This window comes from Callospermophilus lateralis, chromosome 2, assembly GCF_048772815.1.
Source record: "Callospermophilus lateralis isolate mCalLat2 chromosome 2, mCalLat2.hap1, whole genome shotgun sequence".
NCBI lineage: Eukaryota > Metazoa > Chordata > Mammalia > Rodentia > Sciuridae > Callospermophilus > Callospermophilus lateralis.
In genome coordinates this window covers 120314359-120336043 of record NC_135306.1, presented here as the reverse complement: position 1 = coordinate 120336043, position 21685 = coordinate 120314359, and the positions used below count along the sequence as shown (strand labels likewise).

At 33.6% G+C, this 21685-nt stretch overlaps 1 protein-coding gene across 1 annotated transcript in view; it reads right to left on the bottom strand.

Annotated features, from left to right (window-relative positions):
• The window catches only part of Gucy1a2 (guanylate cyclase 1 soluble subunit alpha 2), a 265455-nt gene that overhangs the window by 64523 nt on the left and 179247 nt on the right, over nucleotides 1-21685 (bottom strand). Inside the window, exon 6 of the mRNA XM_076843807.2 lies at nucleotides 9982-10125. Coding sequence (XP_076699922.1) covers nucleotides 9982-10125 — 144 coding nt within the window. The remainder of the gene's footprint in view (nucleotides 1-9981; nucleotides 10126-21685) is intronic.

The window sequence follows — 21685 nt, the reverse complement described above, 5'->3', positions numbered from 1 at the left end:
TAAATTAAACCCCTATCTCTCACCATGCACAAAACTCAACTCAAAGTGGATCAAGAACCTAGAAATTAAACCAGAGACACTGTGTCTAATAGAAAAAAAAGTAGGCCCAAATCTCCTTCATGTGGGATTAGGCCCCTACTTCCTTAATAAGACTCTTATAGTGCAAGAATTAAGATCAAGAATTAATAAATGGGATGGATTCAAACTCAAAAGCTTCTTTTCAGCAAAAGAAACAATCTGCAAGGTGAATAGAGAGTCTACAGCTTGGGAGCAAATTTTTACCTCTAGCACATCAGATAGAGGACTAATATCTAGGGTATATAAAGAACTCAAAAAACTAAACACCAAAATACAAAATAACCCAATCAATAAATGGGCCAAGGAACTGAAAAAAGGTTTGAAAAGCTATACAACCCAACATAAAATGTCTTTAGGATTAGTTGGTAAATTATAGGTGATTTTGGTTCTCTGCTATGTGCTAGTTCAGAAATTACTTAATTTTTTTTTTGTAATTTTAAAGCACTATAAGTTACATTTAAATAATTTTGAACCTTTATTTTGGATAACAAATGACATTTCAAGACAGAATATCAAATATAAAATAATATCTAAGTTAATAGTGCAGTGTGGTTAGTGTGTAGATAGTACATAACTGCTTTACAAATTATCGTAGTTTGCTATTTTCATACTGTAAGATTCAAGCTGTTAATGTTGGTATATTTCACAATAGCCTTAAAAGAGACTAGGTTAAAATGGCAGTAAAAGATAAAAGATCTCTTGTTCAATAATGTAGAATAAAGACACCATGGTCTAAAGGTAATGGGCTCACCTTTCAAGATGGGTTGGTGAAATCACATCTTAATGTCTTTTTGGGAACAAGAATTGGCAAATAGAGTTTTGTTCTTTACATAAACTCAGATAAATAAAAATATGAGCTACCTAGCTCCTTGGAGGCTCCATAGATGTATTAAGGAAGCACAGCACATGAAAATCAAATAAAAATGAATACATTTACTAATAAAATTTTTAGCCTCTTAGACAATGTATCAGTACTCTGGGGAGAGAAAAGAGACAGTTTAAAATAAATAAAATAGGTTATAACTTCTTTAGAAGTATTTAACTCATAGTGATAGTATTTAAGAGAGTAACTTAAAAAATATTTTAAAACAAGTCTCCACTACAGAATATATGTCCCACCATGCATGGTGGCATAGGACTGTAATCACAGTGACTCAGGAGGCTCAGGCAGGGGGATTGCAAGTTCAAGGGAATCATAAGAAACATATAGAGGCCCTAAGCAATTTAATGAGACACTATCTCAAAAAGCAAAAAGGGCTATGAATGTGCTCAGTGGTAGAGCAACACAGGGTTCAATCCCTGGAACCAAAATAGATAAATAGGATGTGTTTTCATTCAAAAATGTGAAAGTCAAAAGACTCTCTCAAAACAACAATGAGCACTTCTGCACTTTACACACACAGTTCCATGTCAATCAGTTTAGCATTGTTCCTTTTGCTTGGCTTTGTTTCTTCTTTCACTAACTTATTATTTTTTTTCATGTAACACAACTATGTAAATATTCTCACAAAAGCACTTCTTGAAAAATCTGTGTGGCAAGTGTCATAATAAAACTCTTTAGCAATACCAGCATTTTTTGAAATGTGCCTAATAAACTCCTTTTCCATAGATTGAAAATATGACTAAAAGTCTGTGACAATAAAACATTGGAATCATTCATGATTACAGATAAAAGCTAAATTTTGTTAGCAGTGGAATTCTCTCTCACTGACATAACATTGCAGACATAATATAGTATATTAAATCATTATGCCAACATCTTATAGAGGGATTATAAGGCATTAAGGATGCTCTATTAAAGCTCAGCACTACAGCAGCATCCCAAATGAAAAATTCTTTGAAATAAATATTTTGTTCAATATCTAAAAACAATTAACCAGAGTATGATGCAATGCTCCATTCAAAAGATAACCTAGAGCCAGGTACAGTGGTGCATACCTGTAACCTCAGTGGTTCAGAAGGCTGAGACAGGAGCATCACAAGTTCAAAGCCAGCCTCAGCACTGGAAAAACACTATGCAACTCAGTGAGACCCTGTCTCTAAATAAAATACAACAATAGGGCTGGGGATGTGGGTCAGTGGTTGAGTGTCCCTGAGCTCAATCCCCAGATTACCTGCCCCCCCCCAAAAAGATGACCTATGAAATAATATAAATATAACACTTTTAAACATGTAGCTTCTGCCTGACAATTCACAATAAACAATAAACTGTGGGGAAAATAAACAGAAAAAAATATCAGAAACATGATTTATAGATGTTCCCACCCCGATTTGGCCAGTGATTACAATTTTCAAAATAATGATGGAAGAACACTATAGTTATCTGCCACATAACTGGACCTGTTTTCTTTTCTAATTTAAAAATAATTTCAAATGGAATAACTCTAAAACAGATGATCTAATTCTATTCTCTTTTAAAGATAAAACTGAATATTAAATTTTTTTAAAGACCTAAGTCATGAAAAGTCTAATTTAATAGATAAGTGAAGAGGCCATAGGAAAATTTGACAGTATGTTAACATGTTTTTAGTTAATATCTATACAGTGTAGTGATTAGGGGCTCTGGTTAGTTTTTTTTTATCCTTTTATTCATTTCGAAGTGGAAATAATAGCACTAGTTCCCTCATAGAATTATTGTGAGGCTTAAATGAGTTATTTATTACAGGAAAGCACTAAGAACAGTGACTGCTTCACATACTGTTACATGCTTCCATAGATGTTATGTTTTTCTGCAGGAGCTATCTGACACACAAATAGATGTTTTTTGTCTTTTCTATTTAATTTCATCTGTGACTTGGATTTAAAATAGGCATAAATACAGATTTGTGAGAGTGAATCATTATTAGTTAATTCTTATGAAAAATACGCATCACTTTGAACTTCCATGCCTAGTAATAGCAGATTATGCAATTTACATAACCTTCTGCAGGTCCACTGACAAAGCAATGGAAAAGTACTGTACCAAGAAATGGGGAAGAAGAACCTAAGAAGAGATTAGCATAAATTTGGGGGTGCTTTTCCCTGACAGGCATCTTCTGACTCTAAAGAGGTAACTTCGAAAAGAGTACTTCTGACAGCCTTGCAGGATTAGGGGGACAAATGTTAAAGTTGTGCCAAGGGACAGACCTTAGCAAAAACCTCCTTACTTTGAGGTAAGACCCTGACAGACAATACCACAGGTATTAGGGCAATACCAAAAAAGTCATGAATGAGAAATACATTAGTCTTTACAGAACTCCAAATCCAACCTAATGTATCTGATCCCTGATTGCTAGAGCCCCAAGCATCTTGCCAAAACCACATGCAAAATATCTCTGCATGTAGGTAACTAACATCAGCTTAGGATTCAATTATGTCTATAACATTTTATATATAATCTCCAGCAATAGTAAGTAGGCATACAGAAGACAACAGAATTTAAAACTATGTGAACAAAGAGATAATGTAACAGACAAAAGGGGCTGTAGAGAATGGATTTAACAAGCAAAGAGTTTAAGATCACTATAGATGATATATTCAAAGAAACAAAACAAAATGAAAAATAGAATCAGGTGACAGAAATGTTAAACTGTTAACTTCCATAGTCAACCTTAAGCATGATATTGATGGGTTTAACTAGTGATTTTTGAAAACCAGATAAGAGGAGTATCAGTGAGTTAAAAGACAAATCTAAGGACAGAATATACAACTGCTGGGAGCCATCAGCCAAGTAGGTATGACAAATTCCTTGCCAGCTTACTCCCATGCTGTCTAGTGGAAGGACTTCTGAAAGGTGACCTTGCTCAAGGACCAGGGCAGGATCCGTGTTTAGGGTGTTCCCCCTTTAGAATAGGGCAGTTTAGCATAATAGGAGATTAGGGTGTTCCCCCTTTAGAATAGGGCATATCCTGCTGCTGAGTTCCTCTTGAGTGCTTAGGGTCAGACAGTATATTTTGGGAGACAGAAGCCCATGCGGAGTGGATTTGGGCAGAGAGTGGATTTGGGAGAGTGGATTTGGGCAGAGAACGTGGATTCCCCCAGAGCGTGTTTGTAGACGGCCTGTGTGAGTTCGGGAATAAAGAATTGCTGTTTGAATCTACAAGCTGTGTGGAGACTCCTGATTTGTGCCCAGCCAGAGACTGCGGCATACAACAAACCTCCAAGAACTAAAAGAAGCAAACTACAGAGAAGAACATGTAATCACCTCATCTACTGCTAAATTCTCAGTGAGCAAATACTTTAAGTGAAAAAAAAAAAAACCTATACGTATTTCCAATGCCACATAAAATCACTATTTATAAACTAGACTTATTAAAAATTTATGTAGCCATAATTTTTACCCATTATAATATATAATGTTTTGTATATTATCAATACAATAAGTAATAACTTGCTAGAAATGTCAATATATGCATTATCTAGGAGATTAAAAGTAAACTCATGTGTCTAATAGATAAACATGAGAAGTGGGAACAACTAGGCTTAGTATCTTAATAATAAGTTAATATAATATCTATGTAATTAATGGCTGTAATTCTTTCAGATCTCTTAAATTTTTCTCACTAGACACAGAATTTACAGGTAGAGGATCTCACATAAATATACATACTACAGAATGAAAAGTACTAATTAGGATTTTATAAACAATTATCAAGAAACCACAGAAAATTAATTGTTATTATATAATTAGATTTTCTTTTTCTAAATAAAATCTCAAGCTGTAATCTCATGGGAGTTAATTAAATATAGCAAAATTTGCAAAGATCAAATCTGTTCAAAATATTAAAATAACAACATTGAGTTTCCTTAGCAAACAGAAACAACTATTTAAATTTAATTGGAGAATGATTATTTCATAATCAAAAAATATCCTGTAAACTCATTAGAAGAAGTTGAAGTTTAAGGAGCTACAATTTAATGTATTACAATACATGTAAATTATACATTAATATTTCTGCTTTTGACTAGGAAGTTAGAAAAAAATTCACAACATTTCCCTGATTTGCAATTGAGATTGATAAACACATTAGTATTACAACATGATTACACATTGTTTTTTAAATCTGCTTTGTAATCTTTCTATAATTGCCTCATTATATGAAATGTACTGTTCTCTGACCTAATGAAGGGAATTTTAATTGTTATGTGTATGAGATGAAAATAGTTTTTTTTTTTTTTAAAAACTGCAGTCCAGAATTAAAACTTAAACATTTGGACACAATATTCCTCAAAAGGCTTAAATTTTTAAAATATTTCTTGCTTTTATAATATATTTAATCACATCTTCTAGTCAGTCCTCAACCCAATTTCCCTTTCTTTATAAACATACTTCTTTATAAGAATAAAGTACAAGCAGTAATAAAGGTTTGGTTATTTCAATCAGAGTGCTTAAACTATTAGTGTAAGCACTAAAAACTCTAGCTAAAATACTTTTGTAAGATTAGGTTCTCAAGATTAAAAGCATAAAGTTGTACATTTTCTAGTGAAATCACAATATAGCTAACTTGAACAAAAGAGAGAGAATAGAAATCTGATTTTACTTTTCAATTGTCTATTTTTTAAAAAATACCAGAAAATCAGGTTCTCCCTAGGGAGGATTTAAAAAGGAATAGTCATAATGCTGGCATTTCCATATTTTCAGTCAGAAGAACAATGCATTATTTTAATCAAGCATAAAAATTTCGAATCACTATTTTCAAAATAAGTATGAATTACAGTCACTGGGGCTAACTTTTCATAATTCATTGTATAATACCATATTTATGTATACTTTATAGATATTGTCTAATACTAGCCTCTGAGTTTCATTTGAGTACTTATTGAAAAGTAATTTGCTTGAATGTATAGGGATTGAATGGCAATACATTACATTGCTTGATTAATTTTAATTGAAAAAATAAATGTAGGTAGTTTTACAATTAATGAGACAAAAACATTGCAAATCACTTTCAAGTAATTACAATTGACTCTTTTCATTCTCATTTGCCGTAATTACAGGAAGCCTCTTTAGTTTATAAAGCCATATTAGAATTATCTGTTTGTTTTTCAAAATTTGAGGGTTTGAGAAAATTTTATTTTTAGAAATTATTGCAACATATATGGCTTTATATTTTAAATAACATAAAAACTTACATAAAATTTATATTTTTTGAGGTAAATAAATATCTGTTCATATATGAACTCTACTGCAACATTCATGCATTTCATAGTGAAAGATTCTCTCAAGTTTAGAAATGTTCCCATGGTACCAAGCTAGAGGGCAATTCAAAATCAAATTAACATGCCAAAAAATAACTCCAAACCATGAAAACATTATAAATTAGTAAAGAAGCTAAAATTATTAAGGTGGTTTTATTATTCTGAAATCTCTTTCTGCATTCTTATTAAATCTTTATGGACATTTCCTCTTCTGATTTAATAAAACTATCTGATTCATGAGACAGAACTAATATTATATCCCCCAAATGAAAATATTGATGAGCACACTGTAAGACACAATTCCCTGGTTTTGATCTCTGGTAACTTAAGTTTGTTTTGACAATGACGAAATCAATTTCAAGTTCAGTCAGGAATGTGTGTACTTGCAATTTTCAACAAACCGAGAAAGTATTCCTTTAGTTTGTTTGTTTGCCTGGCAGTAGTTGAGGTGCCTGCCATCCATACACTTGAATCACTCATAATTATGCCCTGAGGGAACATAACCTAGATTTTTTTTCTTTAATGCTCCCAAATTCTATTTTCACTACTGATAAGAATGGTAAGAAAACACCACTCTTTAAAAAGTAAAATATAAACATATATACATATATATGTATGTATACTAAATACTAAAGAAAAGTCATAAAATGAACAATTCTGCACTAGTTTCACTTTCCCCATTACATCCTTTACCTTCCCATCATCTTTCTTTCCCTTGGAGGTAAGCATCATCTAGAATTTTGTATTAATCATTCCTTTTCTTTCCTTTATACTTTTGCCATCAATGTAGGTATTTCCAAATAGCATTATTTTTTTCAATTTTGCCAGCTTTGAGTCTGAGATAACACTGTAGAGTTTGTCAATGATGGTTCAATGTTTTTGGCAAACATGCATGTTATTGTCAGTAGCTGATATCATTCATTTTCCCAACTGTAGAGTAACACTAACATAGAAATATATATATATATATATATATATATATTTTTTTTTCCTACCTATTTGATGGTTGGTGGGTACTTGAGTTCTCTCCAATTTGAGATTATGAAAAGAACTGCTATGAATAATCTTATATGGGACTTTAACTACATGTGCACTAGTAATTCCCTTGGACAAACATCTAGGAGAGGAATTGCTGGATTGAAGGATATGCACAACTTAAACATTCCAAGTGCCAAATGAATTCTACTGTTTATACTGCCACCAGCTGGGAGTGAGGTTTCCCAGGCTCCAGATCCTCATCAACAATGGCGTTATCACATATGGAAAGTTGTACCACATTGGTAGGCAGGAACTCTATGTCATGGTGTTTCAATTTATATTGATCTAATTACTTATCAGTTAAGCCAGAGATACTTTTATTGGTTATATATTTTATAAAAAATATTCTGCTGGTTTGTGCTTGTCTTTGTATTCTCTTTAGGTGTTCTTTGATAAACAGAAAAGTTTTAAATTAATATAGTAAAATTTATATGTATTTTTCTTTAAGATCTACAAATTTTTGATGTGAATATCTCACAAAACACTCTTCCCTAACCTATGTCAAAATTGAGGATGTATTTATAACTTACCTGGAATTGATATATGTATAGATTAATAGAGAACCAATCTCTATTTTTTTCCACATGGATAGTCAATTGTCCCCAAACCATTCATTGAAGAGCCCATCCTTTCTCTACTAATCAATACCCCTTTTAGAATTTATCAAGTGTTCTTCCTTTCTCTTCTCATTAGGATGTGTTTAGAATGATGTCTTTTGTAGAATTCTTTAGAACTGCTGAGTCTTACAACTCGTCAGTCAGTGTGTTTCAACAGTTCCTATATCTCTATTCAGAACCCCAACTGAACATTATTACATATCTCCATTTCTCCTCCATGTGTCCTACATATTTTATATTCTCTTGTTCGTATTTCCCCAGTTTTAATTATCTGGCTTTAATCAATGATAATTCCTTTAGTTTTACCTTTCAGTGTGCAATTGTCTTGCTGCATCTACATCTAATCTGCTTTAAAATTCCATCCACTGAGTTCTGTGGCTTTTTTTACGGGAGGCATACCAGGGATTGAACTCAGGGGCACTCGACCACTGAACCACATCCTCAGCCTTATTTTGTATTTTATTTAGAGACAGAGTCTCACTGAATTGCTTAGCACCTCACTTTTGCTGAGGCTGGCTTTGAGCTCATCATCCTACTGTCTCAGTCTCATGAGCTGCTGGAGTTATAGGCATGCAACACTGTGCCCAGCTCTCTTCCTTTTGAAAGTATTATGTTGATTGCTTAGAAGTTCTCTGGTTCATTTTCAAATCTAGTTCCTTATTCACATTTACCAACCTTTTATTTCTTTAATTCTATTAAGCACTGTCAGTTTAATTCAGCATTTTATAATTTCAATATCTGACAATATTTCAGATCTGTTTTTCCTCATCTATGATTTCTGCTGGTTCTTAGCTATAGTACTCATTTCCTCTTTGGAGGCTTTTGTTTTGTTTTTATTCTTTTCCTAGTATTAGCAACTCACTTTCCAGAGCACTTTATCTGTGGAAATTATCTGAGGATATAATTAAAATCAATGTCTTCCAGGGAAAAACAGTATTCCCCAATCTCCTACTACCATTGCTAAAATTTTAAATTTACCATTTAAAAAATCTATTCATAGTATAATTGGCACATTTCTCCTTTTCCTATGAGTTTTCTCAGTGATGTGATTAATAGTTTTAAAAAAATATTATTTACATACAGTTAGAAAATACTTAACCTGGTGTTTTAATAGTTTTAATCTGAAGTGTCATTCACAGTATTTAATTTGCTCTAATGCTAGAATGAGAAATGTTAAACACATTTTGAGCCCACTTCCCCCCTATTTTCTTCCTTCCTATCTTCCTTTCTTTCTCTCCTTCCAGTACTGGGGATTGAATCAGTGGTACTCTACCACTGAGTTACATCCCCAGCCCTTTTTATTTTTATTTGAGGCAGGGTTTCATTAAGTTGCTGAGGCTACTTCAAGCTTGCCATCTTCCTGCCTCAACCTCCCAAGTAGCTAGGATTACAGATGTGTGGCATTGTGACCAGCTTCCCTATATCTTTTTCTTAACCCAGAGTTGGCTAGCTATTATAAAAGAGCTGTATGGGATTCAAGGTTCCTTCTCTAAAGACAATATTTCTGGTTTACAAGCATTCACAGCAATCACAATTCTGGGGTCTACCCTTGAATTCTAGCAGAAATATAATTAAATGACCTCAACTGTTCACCAAGGTAGATTCCAGATTGTGGCAAGCCATTGAGACCCAAAGAAGTACAACACACCAGAAGCTAGATTTCCTACTGTTTGAAAATTCCTTTAGTTATTGGGATCCAACCCTGAAGCTCTGCCATATAAAAACTGTAAAGAACTCCGAGGTCTGAAGCTTCATAAGGACAACTGTACACTCCCTACAGGAAGTTGTCCAGGTTCTCCCTTTTCCTGATGCTTTTATTTTACTTCTTGGATTACCCCTCAGACTCTGATTCTCACCATCATCCTTCCCCTTTCTTCTTTTCATGGTAATTTGTCTTCCACGTACCTTTTCCAATTTTGAACCACTTTCCATTTTTTTCTTTTTCCTGGTCATTCCTTTTTCTCCTTAAGACTAGTCTAGATTTATAAACTGCAGTAAGAATTTAGAAAGGAATTTCCTCCTACCTCCAGTTAAAGGGTTTACTACTCACACCAGGTTGCCAAAGGGTTACCTGAATTGGCCTTCCATCAGGTGTCAGCACCTCTTCTGAAAGTTCCATCATCTTCAAGGCCATCAAAGCGATGGGTTTGGCATGGCAGAGGCTTTTTCTGTGGAGTCCTGCTGCAACACAGTATGCATCACCTATTGTTTCCACCTGCAGCAATCAGACAAATCAAATGCAAACACTATGAAAATGAGCCAGAAGAGAAATGATTAGTTATCTGCAATCACAAATGTTGCCGAAAAACATGTCAGGCAAACATCAATAAATTAAGCAATTAGACAACTGAGTATAATCATAGCAGAGTTTGCAAACAGCCACAATCAAACACTGACATCTCACTCCAGCACTGCTCATTATCACCATAGATGATCACTGAAATTAGGAGCAACTGGAATATGAAATAATTATCCCCCACAAAAATACTGATTATATTGTCAGTATTTTACCTAGACAATTTCCAATAATAATAACCTTTTCAAGAGTCAATCTCATCATCTTCAATTTTTCAATAGTCCTTCTCTGCAAAGCCTTGTTTTCCATTATTTCTACCTTCCCAATTGTTCTACACCTTTTCCTATATCTGTGGTTTGTTGTCAAGTCTGATCTTACTTATTCTTAAAAATTATAATGTCTAAAATTTCTTGAATTTATACTCCATAATATTAATTGTGTCACGCATTTTATACACATTCTCTCATTTTATTTTCAAAAATATCCTAAATGGAAGAAACTAGTAGTAGTTATATTTAAGAGATGAGAAATTGAGGTACAGAGATCCATCCATAACTGTATAATTAAATAGTTAACAGGTATTGTTAGGGACTTTTCTGGGCCCTATTTTAATTCTATTTTCAGTATATGTGATGATTTGCCATTTTTGTTCTTAAATATTTAAAATATTTATCCTAGGTTAAAACCCCCAAATTTCCAAAGCATAGAACATGACACAAAAGTTAGAAATAACTTATTTTCAAAGTAAAGTTCTCTAATTATCCACTGAAGATTTGGTGGTAAAATGCTCAGTAGTTCTAATATTATTAATTAGACCAAAATGATAAATATTGTATTAAGTGCCCAATATCACCTTTTCTGTGAAGCCCTCAATGGTACCTTCATTAGTTCTTAGTAAAAGAACTAATCTTTATTTTGTTTCAACAGTACTTTCTATATATGAATAGATATTGACCTTAAAGAGCTAAGTCATGAGCTCTTTAAGGATGGTACCATATCCTTTTCCTCCCTGTATTCATGATGCCTAGCATAGTGTCTAAAATATGGTTATTCGCTAAATATCTATCAAATGAATAAGTAAATAAATCAATCATGTTAACCATGATTAAAATACCAATCTAATTATTTACTTATTTTCACTATTAATTCTTGAGCACCATGTAGATCTCTGTTCCATGTGTAAATGTATATGAAAAATACCCAGGGACTCAATGATATTTTTACCATTAATATAACAAGAATTACAAAATTTCTATTAAGATTTAATATCAATCATTAGATTTTGTGTGAATGCATCTAACTCTTTATTATTAAAGATGAACTACCTTAAACAATTTGAGCACTAACTTAACAAAATTATGAGAACACTTATAAAGCTCATGGGACTACAACTGACAAACTTATCACTTATTAGCAGAATATCAACACTTGATTTTCAGGAAATATGTATAAAAATGATTAAATACCCTGAGACCCATCATGGCCTTCAAAATTTTACCTGAAGACTTGTTTTCAAATGCTGGAAAAATAGAAATAAAATTATGCTCTAAGAGTAGAAAGATAATGTAACGTGAGTTGGCAAAGGCTTTTTTCCAAAGGTCACAGTATACTTCCCCAAAAGAATTCTCAATGAGGAAAAACCCTGGTAAATAATCAACAGCTAAAATGTAGCTATTTACCATTTTCCCCCAAATAACATGGTGTCCTTTGATATTCCTCATGTTATCCTATCCTTTTGTCTTTATATACAATTTTAAAGTCTAGAATGCTGTTAGCTATCTACCTTGAAATTAACTTCCGATTTTCAGATATCAGAAGTCAGGGGCAATAAATTACTTGTACAAATTAAATTGCTTTGTAATCACTCTGAACATACATGTTCCTGGAACTTGATCTCTTCTTGGAATTTCTATTAGCATCCTCTTCCCCATCACCATCATCTTTCCACTAAAAGCAACAGTTTCACTAAAAGAGTATTTCTAAAATTTGCACCACAAGAATTCATAAAGATTACTAATGTGTTGCACTTTCTCCTTAGAATGATATAATGCAATAGAATGGAGAAGATGGATTAAAGTGACCAGTTGCTATAACAATAATATTTTTGTAAAATAAGTGAAAGATTGAAAGGCAAAATTTACATATAACAAATTCACATTAACATTTATACATGATTATTTGAACATTTTAAAAAATTTGAAGTCAGATCAGTAATCAGAAATAATAGGACAAGGAAGTTAGGTAAGAAAAAGATATTTTAAAAATGACACATAATAGGATGTGGAATGCTCACAATAAATGTTTATAAATGCTATTTATAAACACCCAACATACAGGGAAAAAATCCTAAAAGACATTGATTTAATAGACTAATCTAAATTGTATTCCAGCAACCACAAAAACTCCAAATATTTATGTCTTAAGACAACAAAGATGTGTTAAGTCAGGTTTTATTTGTTGTGACTGAGATACCTGACAAGAATAACTTAGAGGAGGAAAAGTTTACTTTGGCCTCAATCCATGGTCAGCCAACTCCATTGCTTTAAACCTGATTTGAAGCAGAATATCACAACCTAAAGTGTGGAAAGGAAAACTGCTCAGCTCGAATGAGCAAGGAGAGAGAGACTAAATGTAATCCCTAAGAGCATGCCCCCTTACTTCCTCCAGTCCTGCTCTATCAATCTACAGTTGCCACCAGTAATTTATTCAAATTATTAATCCATCAAATGGGTGAGTCCACTGATGGGGTTAAGCTCTCATAAACTAATCACTTCATCTATGAATAATGCCACATTGGATAACATGTTTCCAATACGTGAGTTTTTTGGGGGGGATACTTCATATCTAAACCATAACAAAATGTTTATTTCTGATTCATGCTAAACATCCATGCACAGGGTGACAGAGTGACACCTTGTGCCACATCATTCCAGTAATAAGGCTAATAGAAACTCCACATCTGGAACTGGTTGCCATGGCAGAGGGGAAAATGTTCTGACAATTTGTACAAGAGCTCTTAGAGCTTCCTCCCAGATGTGACACATGTGACTTTTCAAGATTCATTCACAAAGCAAGTCACACTGTCAGACTTAATGTAAAGGGATGGGAAAATGCAAGCTACCTTGTGTCCAGAAGAGTCAGAGATAATTGGTGAAAAGCACTAATGAGAACATGGATGGACAGGAAATCACATACAAATTTTAAAATACCCAGGTGTCTGTAACCTGGAAATAACATTCCTATGTAATGTTTTTCTTTCCTTCCAGATATATTTTTAACATCTTAACCTGAAAATCTTGGTGAGACACTACCACCTTAATAATACTGTTTTCCAGCTCTGTACAAATTTAGTTAGAAGTGAATTTATGTGGAAATTTTAGTGGGTCCCCTTCAAAATAAGTATTTGACTTTGTTTCCTGAGGAAAGCATTATATATTAATTCCAATTGCTTCATAGGGTTATTTTCTTGAGCTAAACCAAAGTGAAAAAAGTAGACATGGTAAACAAACTACACAAAAACTGTTCAAAAAGTTGACTACATTCTGAGTTTCTTTATAATTGCCTTGTCTTTTTATATAGTTTTAAACACAACAGACATCATCTAAAATAGTGCATCTCATTTATTTTCAGCATCCCCAACCTGTTCTGGAATAATACTAGAATAGAATAAAGATGGCTAAACTAAGCGTAGAGATAGAATAATGCTTATGCAAATATATGACAAACATTTCATCCTTTTCTGAGCATAGACTAGGAAGCTTAAGCAAGAAAATTATTGTGTACAAGTGCTGCCATGCTATTACTATAGCTGCTTTTATCAAACTTTAAAGAATTCACCTATTTTGGCATCTATGCTCAACACTTTTTAGTCAAAATCAGCACATTATTCCAGAAATAAAGGTGGTGTAAATAAATTTCTTAGAGCTATGCATTCACCTTTTGGTATACTTTATTTTAGTTTTAGATATTATAGTTTCAGTTAGATTCTTAGTCTCTATATTTTCTCTTTCCCTTCCAGGCTAATGTTCAAGAAATAGCTGGAAAGTTTATACCTCAGGACTCAGCTCTCTCTTTTTTTCAAGTTTTCTTTCCCTATTCTGGTTCTATACCTTTCTTTATTTCTTTTGTGGGAGAACTGTAATTTTCTTATTTACATTTTAATTTTCTTATTTACATTTTTCTATCACTATCACAGTACTTATCGTGTGTGTGTGTGTGTGTGTGTGTGTGTGTGTAGGCATTTGTGTGTAGGCATTTGTGTTTATACTCTCCTCTGATATTTAACTTTTTATCCCTGGACCCTAGTACAGTGTGCCTAAAAGCATTCCACAAAATGCTTTCAATTGTACCCAGTTTCTACAGTTGTGGGGGAGTAATGTCTGATATCTCCCAAGTAAGTGTCTCAATTGCTAAACTCAGGACCACCTGTGTAAGAATGAACTACAAGGTGCTTGTTAAAAATCAGGTCCCCTGGAGCCGCATGGCTTTACTAAATCAAAACCTAAGTTTAAGGCCAGCTATTTGCATTTTCACAAACTCCCAAGTATTTTTTGATTCACCAAATTTGAAGACTAGGTATATGATGTGAGTTAAAAACAGTACAATACTCCTCCAGATAGTCACCATTTTTAAAGCACCAATGGACTTTCAGAGAGAAGAGCTGTTACCCTGAGCCCTGTCCTTTCTAGTAGATTCCCTCTCTGTCTTTCACTCTATCCATACTCTATCCACAGAGGTAATAAACTTCCCTAGACATTTCCTTATTTGTCAGGACTACAGATTACAACTCCCAGCTCAAATACAAGCTCTGTGTTTCCTCTCTCTCACACACACCAAATGCTGAGAATGATCTAAAACAGTAGATGTTCAGTGATCCAAAGTTTGTTGACTTCACTTAAATCCATCCAAGCAAATTGTACATAATGACTTAGAAATCAAATGCAAAAAATTTAAACTATTTACTGATAAAGCTATCTCAGAAACATCACTCTTTAAAAATTCTTTCTAATTACACTCATTCTGGTTGATTTGACCTAAATACTGCTTTTAAGGATGTCTTTACAGTGCTCAGCTGATACAGCATAGGAAAGGAGGTCATGGATATAAATAGAACAGTGAATTGGCCAGGGAACTACTCCCAATTGAGGAAAAAATGGATTCCAAATGACTGCCTATCAAAGAAAGCTCTTCTCCTGGTAAAACTCTCAGTAAATCTATCAATGTAAATTTCAGACCCAGCACAGAAATCTCAATCATGTGGAAAATACTGAGTTAGGCCCCAGGCCATTTATCGTAAACTTTATGGAACACTAAGGCATGTTAACAAATAAAAATATATTTGTGTAACCGGTCAAAATTTAATTGTTTCAGTTCCTCAAGTTAGATATAAGCAACTCAAAAATTTTTTGGTATACAGTAAACAGTCCTATAAAATCTTCAACAATAGGGCTCAAGTCCCCGTTCATCCACTTTCTTTCTTATTCATTCCATGTTCCAATCAAAATGAACAAGTCAATGTTCTTTGCAAACTTTCTGTACCTTCCATCACTGTGCTTATATTCAAATATATTGCTCTACCTGGATTCTAATCACTCACTCTTTATAAAACAAATATTAAGGGTTGTGTGTGTATAAAATTTATTTTAAAATTATATATATATATGGAATTGAACCCAGAGGTGCTTAACAGCCATGCCACATACCCAAGCATTTTTTTCAAAAATTTTTAAAAATTTGAGACAGGATCTCACTAAGTTGCTTAGGGCATTTCTAAGTTGCTGAGGCTGGCTTTGAACTTGCAATCCTCCCATCTTAGCATCCTGAGCCACTGGGATAACAAGTGTGCACCACCACATCTGCAAGGTCTACTATTAAGAACAGTTTTCTAAGGATTCCTGACTTGCCAAAACTTTAAGCATGTTCTCAAAGAACATTAAATATCTGCCATATTTTCAATAAAGACCTAAGAAGTGCTAACTGATGTTAATTGACGTCACAAAAGTGAATAGTGCAACCCAATTCAGCAAATCAAGTGAAAATATTTTCTTAAAAATGTTTTTTTTAAATCTAATATCCATAAGTGCGGCTATTCTTACATATCTATGAAATTACTATTTTTTTCCCCTTCAGATTAAGTACACTTTTAGAAATAAGTCTTGCCTAGCCCCTCTTTCAGGAATTAAATCTGTCCCATGTTTTGAAGTCCATCTCTCATGCCCCAGTCCTTCAGCACAATATCATCATTGCTTCTTATAGAACACCAGCAAAATTTGATTTTTATATGTTTTATACTGAAGTCAGTCATTTGTGTTTTGTACATTCCTACTATCAACTGATCCAGATTGTTAAATCACTTAACTCTGAAGGCAAGGACACTATCTTAGTTTTGTGTGTGTGTGTGTGTGTGTGTGTGTGTGTGAGAGAGAGAGAGAGAGAGAGAGAGAGAGAGAGAGAGAGAGAGAGAGACCATCCCATGGCTCTCTAAATATATCTATTCAGTCAACTCATATTGACCCTACTTAAGGCCAAAACAAGACTATATTGAGGTGACCAGGGCTTTGCATGAATGACAGCATGGAAGTGTTTCCATTATTAACTGGACAAAATTGACTACTTCTTTCAGGGTTCCAACACTGACTCAAGTTTCTTGTACACAACTTACCAGCCCAGGTAAACGACCACTATCTTCTCCCTAAGTTATGCCAATACTGCCCTTGTCTACTCCCCAACCCTCAAATCTATATCCCACACCACATTTCAAGCATTTTTTTTAATAAAATAAATCTACTTGTATCACTCTATTCAAAATTCTTCAATGAATTCCCTTTTCTCCTTTGATTAAACTCAAAAGCTTTGAAATGGTTAAAACATCTATAGGCTCTAGCTTATGCCTATATCTGTATCTTTGTCTTATGATATTCCTCTCGAAATATTAAATTGCATTCACATTGATGTTTATTTCATTCCTCCAATTTCATCTTCTTTTCTTCTGACTCAGAGCCTGATTTCACTGTTTAGAATCCTTTCTCCTTTCCATCCTTTTTTCCTACTTTACTAATCCTTTGGATCACAATTTATAGGTCACCTTCTCAGTGATGTTTTCTTGCACTCTGAAGACAAAATATAGTATTTTTATTATACATTTTAACAACACCATATGATATTCTCTAGTCATTAAAATTTATAATTACTTATTTTTGTGTGTTGTTTAAGTGCTACTTCATTAGACTATAAAACCCATGAATACAGAAGTCAAGTCTGTTTTTTTCACCACTTTGTGTGGAGGCTGACACAAGGTGAGTTCTCAGGGTACTTCAAAACTTTGAAATATGAATGGGTAAATGTGGTCAGTCAGGTTGTGGACCTCCTTAGATCCAGAGCACCACAAATAATTTATTCAAATTTTCAAAATCTCATTTATTTTCTTCTTCTATGAAAAACAGATAATATTATTTTTGCAGAGTTGTTGAAAGAATTAAATGAGATAATCATAATTTTAACTAATTAATCATTAACTATGCAATTATTTCTTTAATGCTATATCCAAGGGTGAATTACAAGCACCTAAGAAGTTTCAGATGGAAATATAAGTAAAAGAACAGACGTGATCATTGACCATGTAAAAATAAAATGGTCATGAGACCATAAATAACTATATGGGAACAAATGGAATAACCTAGAAGAAATGGATGAAACACTAGAAGTATATAGCTTACTGAGAATGAATCATGAAACAGAAACTATACCAAGTAAAAACACTAAATCAATAATTGAAAACTTCCTTAAAAAAGGAAAGCCCAGGGTCTAGGGTTGTGGCTCAGGGGTAGAGTGCTTGCCTAGAATGTAGGAGGCATTGGGTTTGATTCTCAGCACCACATATAAATAAATAAAAAGTAAAGATCCATCAACAACTAATAGCATTTTTTTAAAAAAGGAAAGCCAAAAATTTTACCAAGCAATGGGTAAAAAATTTCACAGGTGAATTTTACCAAGTGATTCAAATAATAATAATAATGCCAAAAGTTCATTGATTCTTTCAAAAAATTGAAAGTGGGGAACATTTCTGTTATGGTTTGGATCTAGAGTGTCTCCCAAAAGTTCCTGTGTTGAAGATGTGGTGCCCAAGTCAACAATGTTCAGAGGTGGGGAATTGGGGAAGCGATAGACCATGAGGACCCTAACCTCACCCATAGATTATCAATTTGATGAATTAATAATTTGAAAGGATTACATTATAGGTAACTGGGGCATGGTTGAAGGAAGAAGTCAGGAGGGCACACCCTTGGGGACTACATGTTATCCCTGGCTCCTCCCAGGCTCTGCCCTTTCTCTGCTTCCCAGTTGGTATGAGCTGAGCAGCTTTACTCTACCAAACCCTTTACCACAATGTTCTGCCCCACCTCAGGCTCAAAGCAATGGAGGTAGCCAGCCATTGATTGACACTTCTGAAACTGTGAGCCAAAACAGACTCTACCTCCTCTGAGTTGTTTTTCTCAGGTATTTGTCACAGAAACAAAAAGCTAAAAACTTCCAGACTCATTTTGAAGATCAATATTACCCTGATACCAAAGCAAAAAGGATAGAAGGATAGTACAAGAAAAGAAAGTTGCACGCCAGTATCCCTGATGAACAGGGAAGCAAAATCCTCAATAAAGTACCAGCAAACCAAATTCAACAACACATTGAAAGGATTATATTCTGTGATCAAGTGAGATTGATCCCTGGGATGCAAGGATATAGGAAGCTTCACAGAGGCAATCAGTGAATGCAATACACTACATTAACAAACAAAGGGTAAAAACTATATGGTCATCTAAATATATATAGAAAAGGCACTTGAAAAAATTCAGTGCCATCTTATGAAAAATAAATTCTTAAAGAATGTTACCCCAACATAAATGTTACCCAATGCTGCAAGTGAAAGATTCTCACTAATCTTCCACAGTTAACTGTATCATTACACAATAGCTCTCCTTTGTATAGCAAGACACCGTAATAAATTAATTTCTAAACTCAAACACCATTTTCACCCTCAACACTGACCACTTTGTTATGTCAGTATGAACAACTTAGCTTTTGGTTCTGCACATTTTGCAATTTTAAGTTTTACTATCCATTTGTTATGTTAACATGTTTACTTAAAATAATACTTCATAATATCAGCTTTTCTTCATAAATAATTCTTGTCATTGAACAATTGTTTCAGATACCCTCAGGCCCTTCAGTATAGGATTTCTGGCAAGGTTTAGAATGTAAATATGTCAGTTGTATCACCATCAATTTTTTAATAATTCGTTATTGGGTGAGTTTACCAAAATGGAAATTAACATTCCAGACAACACAGTTCACTCTCATCTGATAGCATAAGGTCAGTGCAATGGGAAAATCTTGGCAAATTGGGGTGTTTCTATTAACCTTTTCCAAAACTAAACCTTAAATTAATGCTGCTATCCAGCAAAAATGCTATAAATAGTTCTCCCACTATTTACTACTTAACAATATGTGTGATTTAAATGTGCAGATTTTTTAAATCAAAACCAAACTGAAGAAATCCATTTTTGTTGAACACAAACTGTGCTCCAGTCACAGTGCTCAATGCTTTAATTGTGATATATCACTTATTTTCCAGAACAATCTTGTGGCATAGATGTTATTATATCCCTTTTGAAAATAAATCTAGTAAGTAGCAGAGATATTATATTGATTTAGTTCTGATTCAGTTTATAGCTCACATTTTAGAACAATAGTTTGCATCATTCGTGTATCAGGTAGGCAGTGTTCCCCATCAACCAGATAAAGAACCAGGACCAAAAATTTCTCTGGCCTGTATTACATAAAGTTGTACATATAATTTTTTCTTCATAAATTGGTATCTTGTCTCTAGTAACTTTGACAATCACCAGTCATATTTCATTCTTTAAAATTAAAATGAAAGAGTATGTCACATAACTATTCTGAGGTTCAAAAAAACAAATAGCTAAAGGTCCTTATTATGAGGACTCTCAATGTAGTAGTTGGCAAGATGAATCTCAATTTGTAAGTTGCAATTTGAGTCTAGAGGTAAGAATATAACTAGGTCTCCTTTTTTAAGGTACTCAATAAATTGGCACTATTTTTGAATATATATGGGATCTCACACAGTGTTGTTCTCTGTGGCTCCAGGAGGTTAAAGAGGATCTTTGTACAAAAGTTAAAAGAATGATTTCAATGTAGCAGATCCTTATGAAAGTCGATGCTCCCAATAGTGAAATGCATTAGCTGAAGCCTATGTCTAGTAATCTGAGCTATTCAAATATAAGCTATAATCTTTTGATGAGAAAGGTGGAAGAATTTCTCTGAAGGTCCCCTGGTTCTATAAGATTCTAAGATATCAATTTTCAGTGTTGAAGCTCTATGTTGGCTAGGAAAATGTTCTCAAAGCACAACCCCGATGGCTCCCTATCAACAGATCATTCATCTATGACAAGTTTTAAATGATTCGGTTTCGTTTTTGTGAACATCTTTTAAAGTAGAAAAATGAGAATTTAAATTTGTTGTAAAATACGTCCAAGCTAACATCATACCCAACAGTGAAAAACTAATAACTCTTCCTCTCAGATCAGGAACATACCAAGGGTGCCTGCTGTCATCACTTCTATTCTAGCCTGACCAATTAGACAAACCAACAAACAAAAAAGAAAAAAAAAGAGAGAGAAAAAATGAAAAAAGAAAAGATACCCAAATTAGATAGGAGGAAGTCAAATTGTCTCTGTGTGCAGATAACATGATCTTATAAATAGAAGGCCATAAAAACTTCACAAAAACTGTCAAAACTAATAAACAGGGTTGGGGTTGTAGCTCTGTGGTAGGCACTTGCCTGGCATGTGTGAGGCACTGGTTCTCAGCATCACATATAAATAGATAAAAGTAAAGTCCTATCCACCAGTAAAAACAATTAAAATAAAAAAACTAATAAACAAATTTAGAATGTTTCAAAACACAAAATTAGTATACAAAAACAGTTGTGTTTCTATGTACTAATAAGGGGCCATCCCAAAAAGAAATTTTTTAAAATTTGCATTTATAATAGCAACAAAAAGAAAAAAATTTAACCATGGAGGTGAAGTATCTATAGAATCTATGAGGACCCAGTGAAGACAATACCAACAACGCATCTCAAGATGCTATTCTCTTGGCCCCTTATTTTTACTTCCCTCCTTATCCTTCCTTCACAATCTCCCTGGCATACAATTTGATTCTAATAATCTAAAAGAATGAAGCCAAACCAGAAGTATTTTTACCAGTAAGCACTGGACACTCAATGTTTATATACATACAAACAAACCTATTAACGCACACATATATGTTGTTTATCCACACACACACACACACAAACACACACACACACACAAACACACACACACACACAAACACACACACACACACACACACACACACACACACCCCACACACATGCCCAGATACACTCATTTCAGAAATA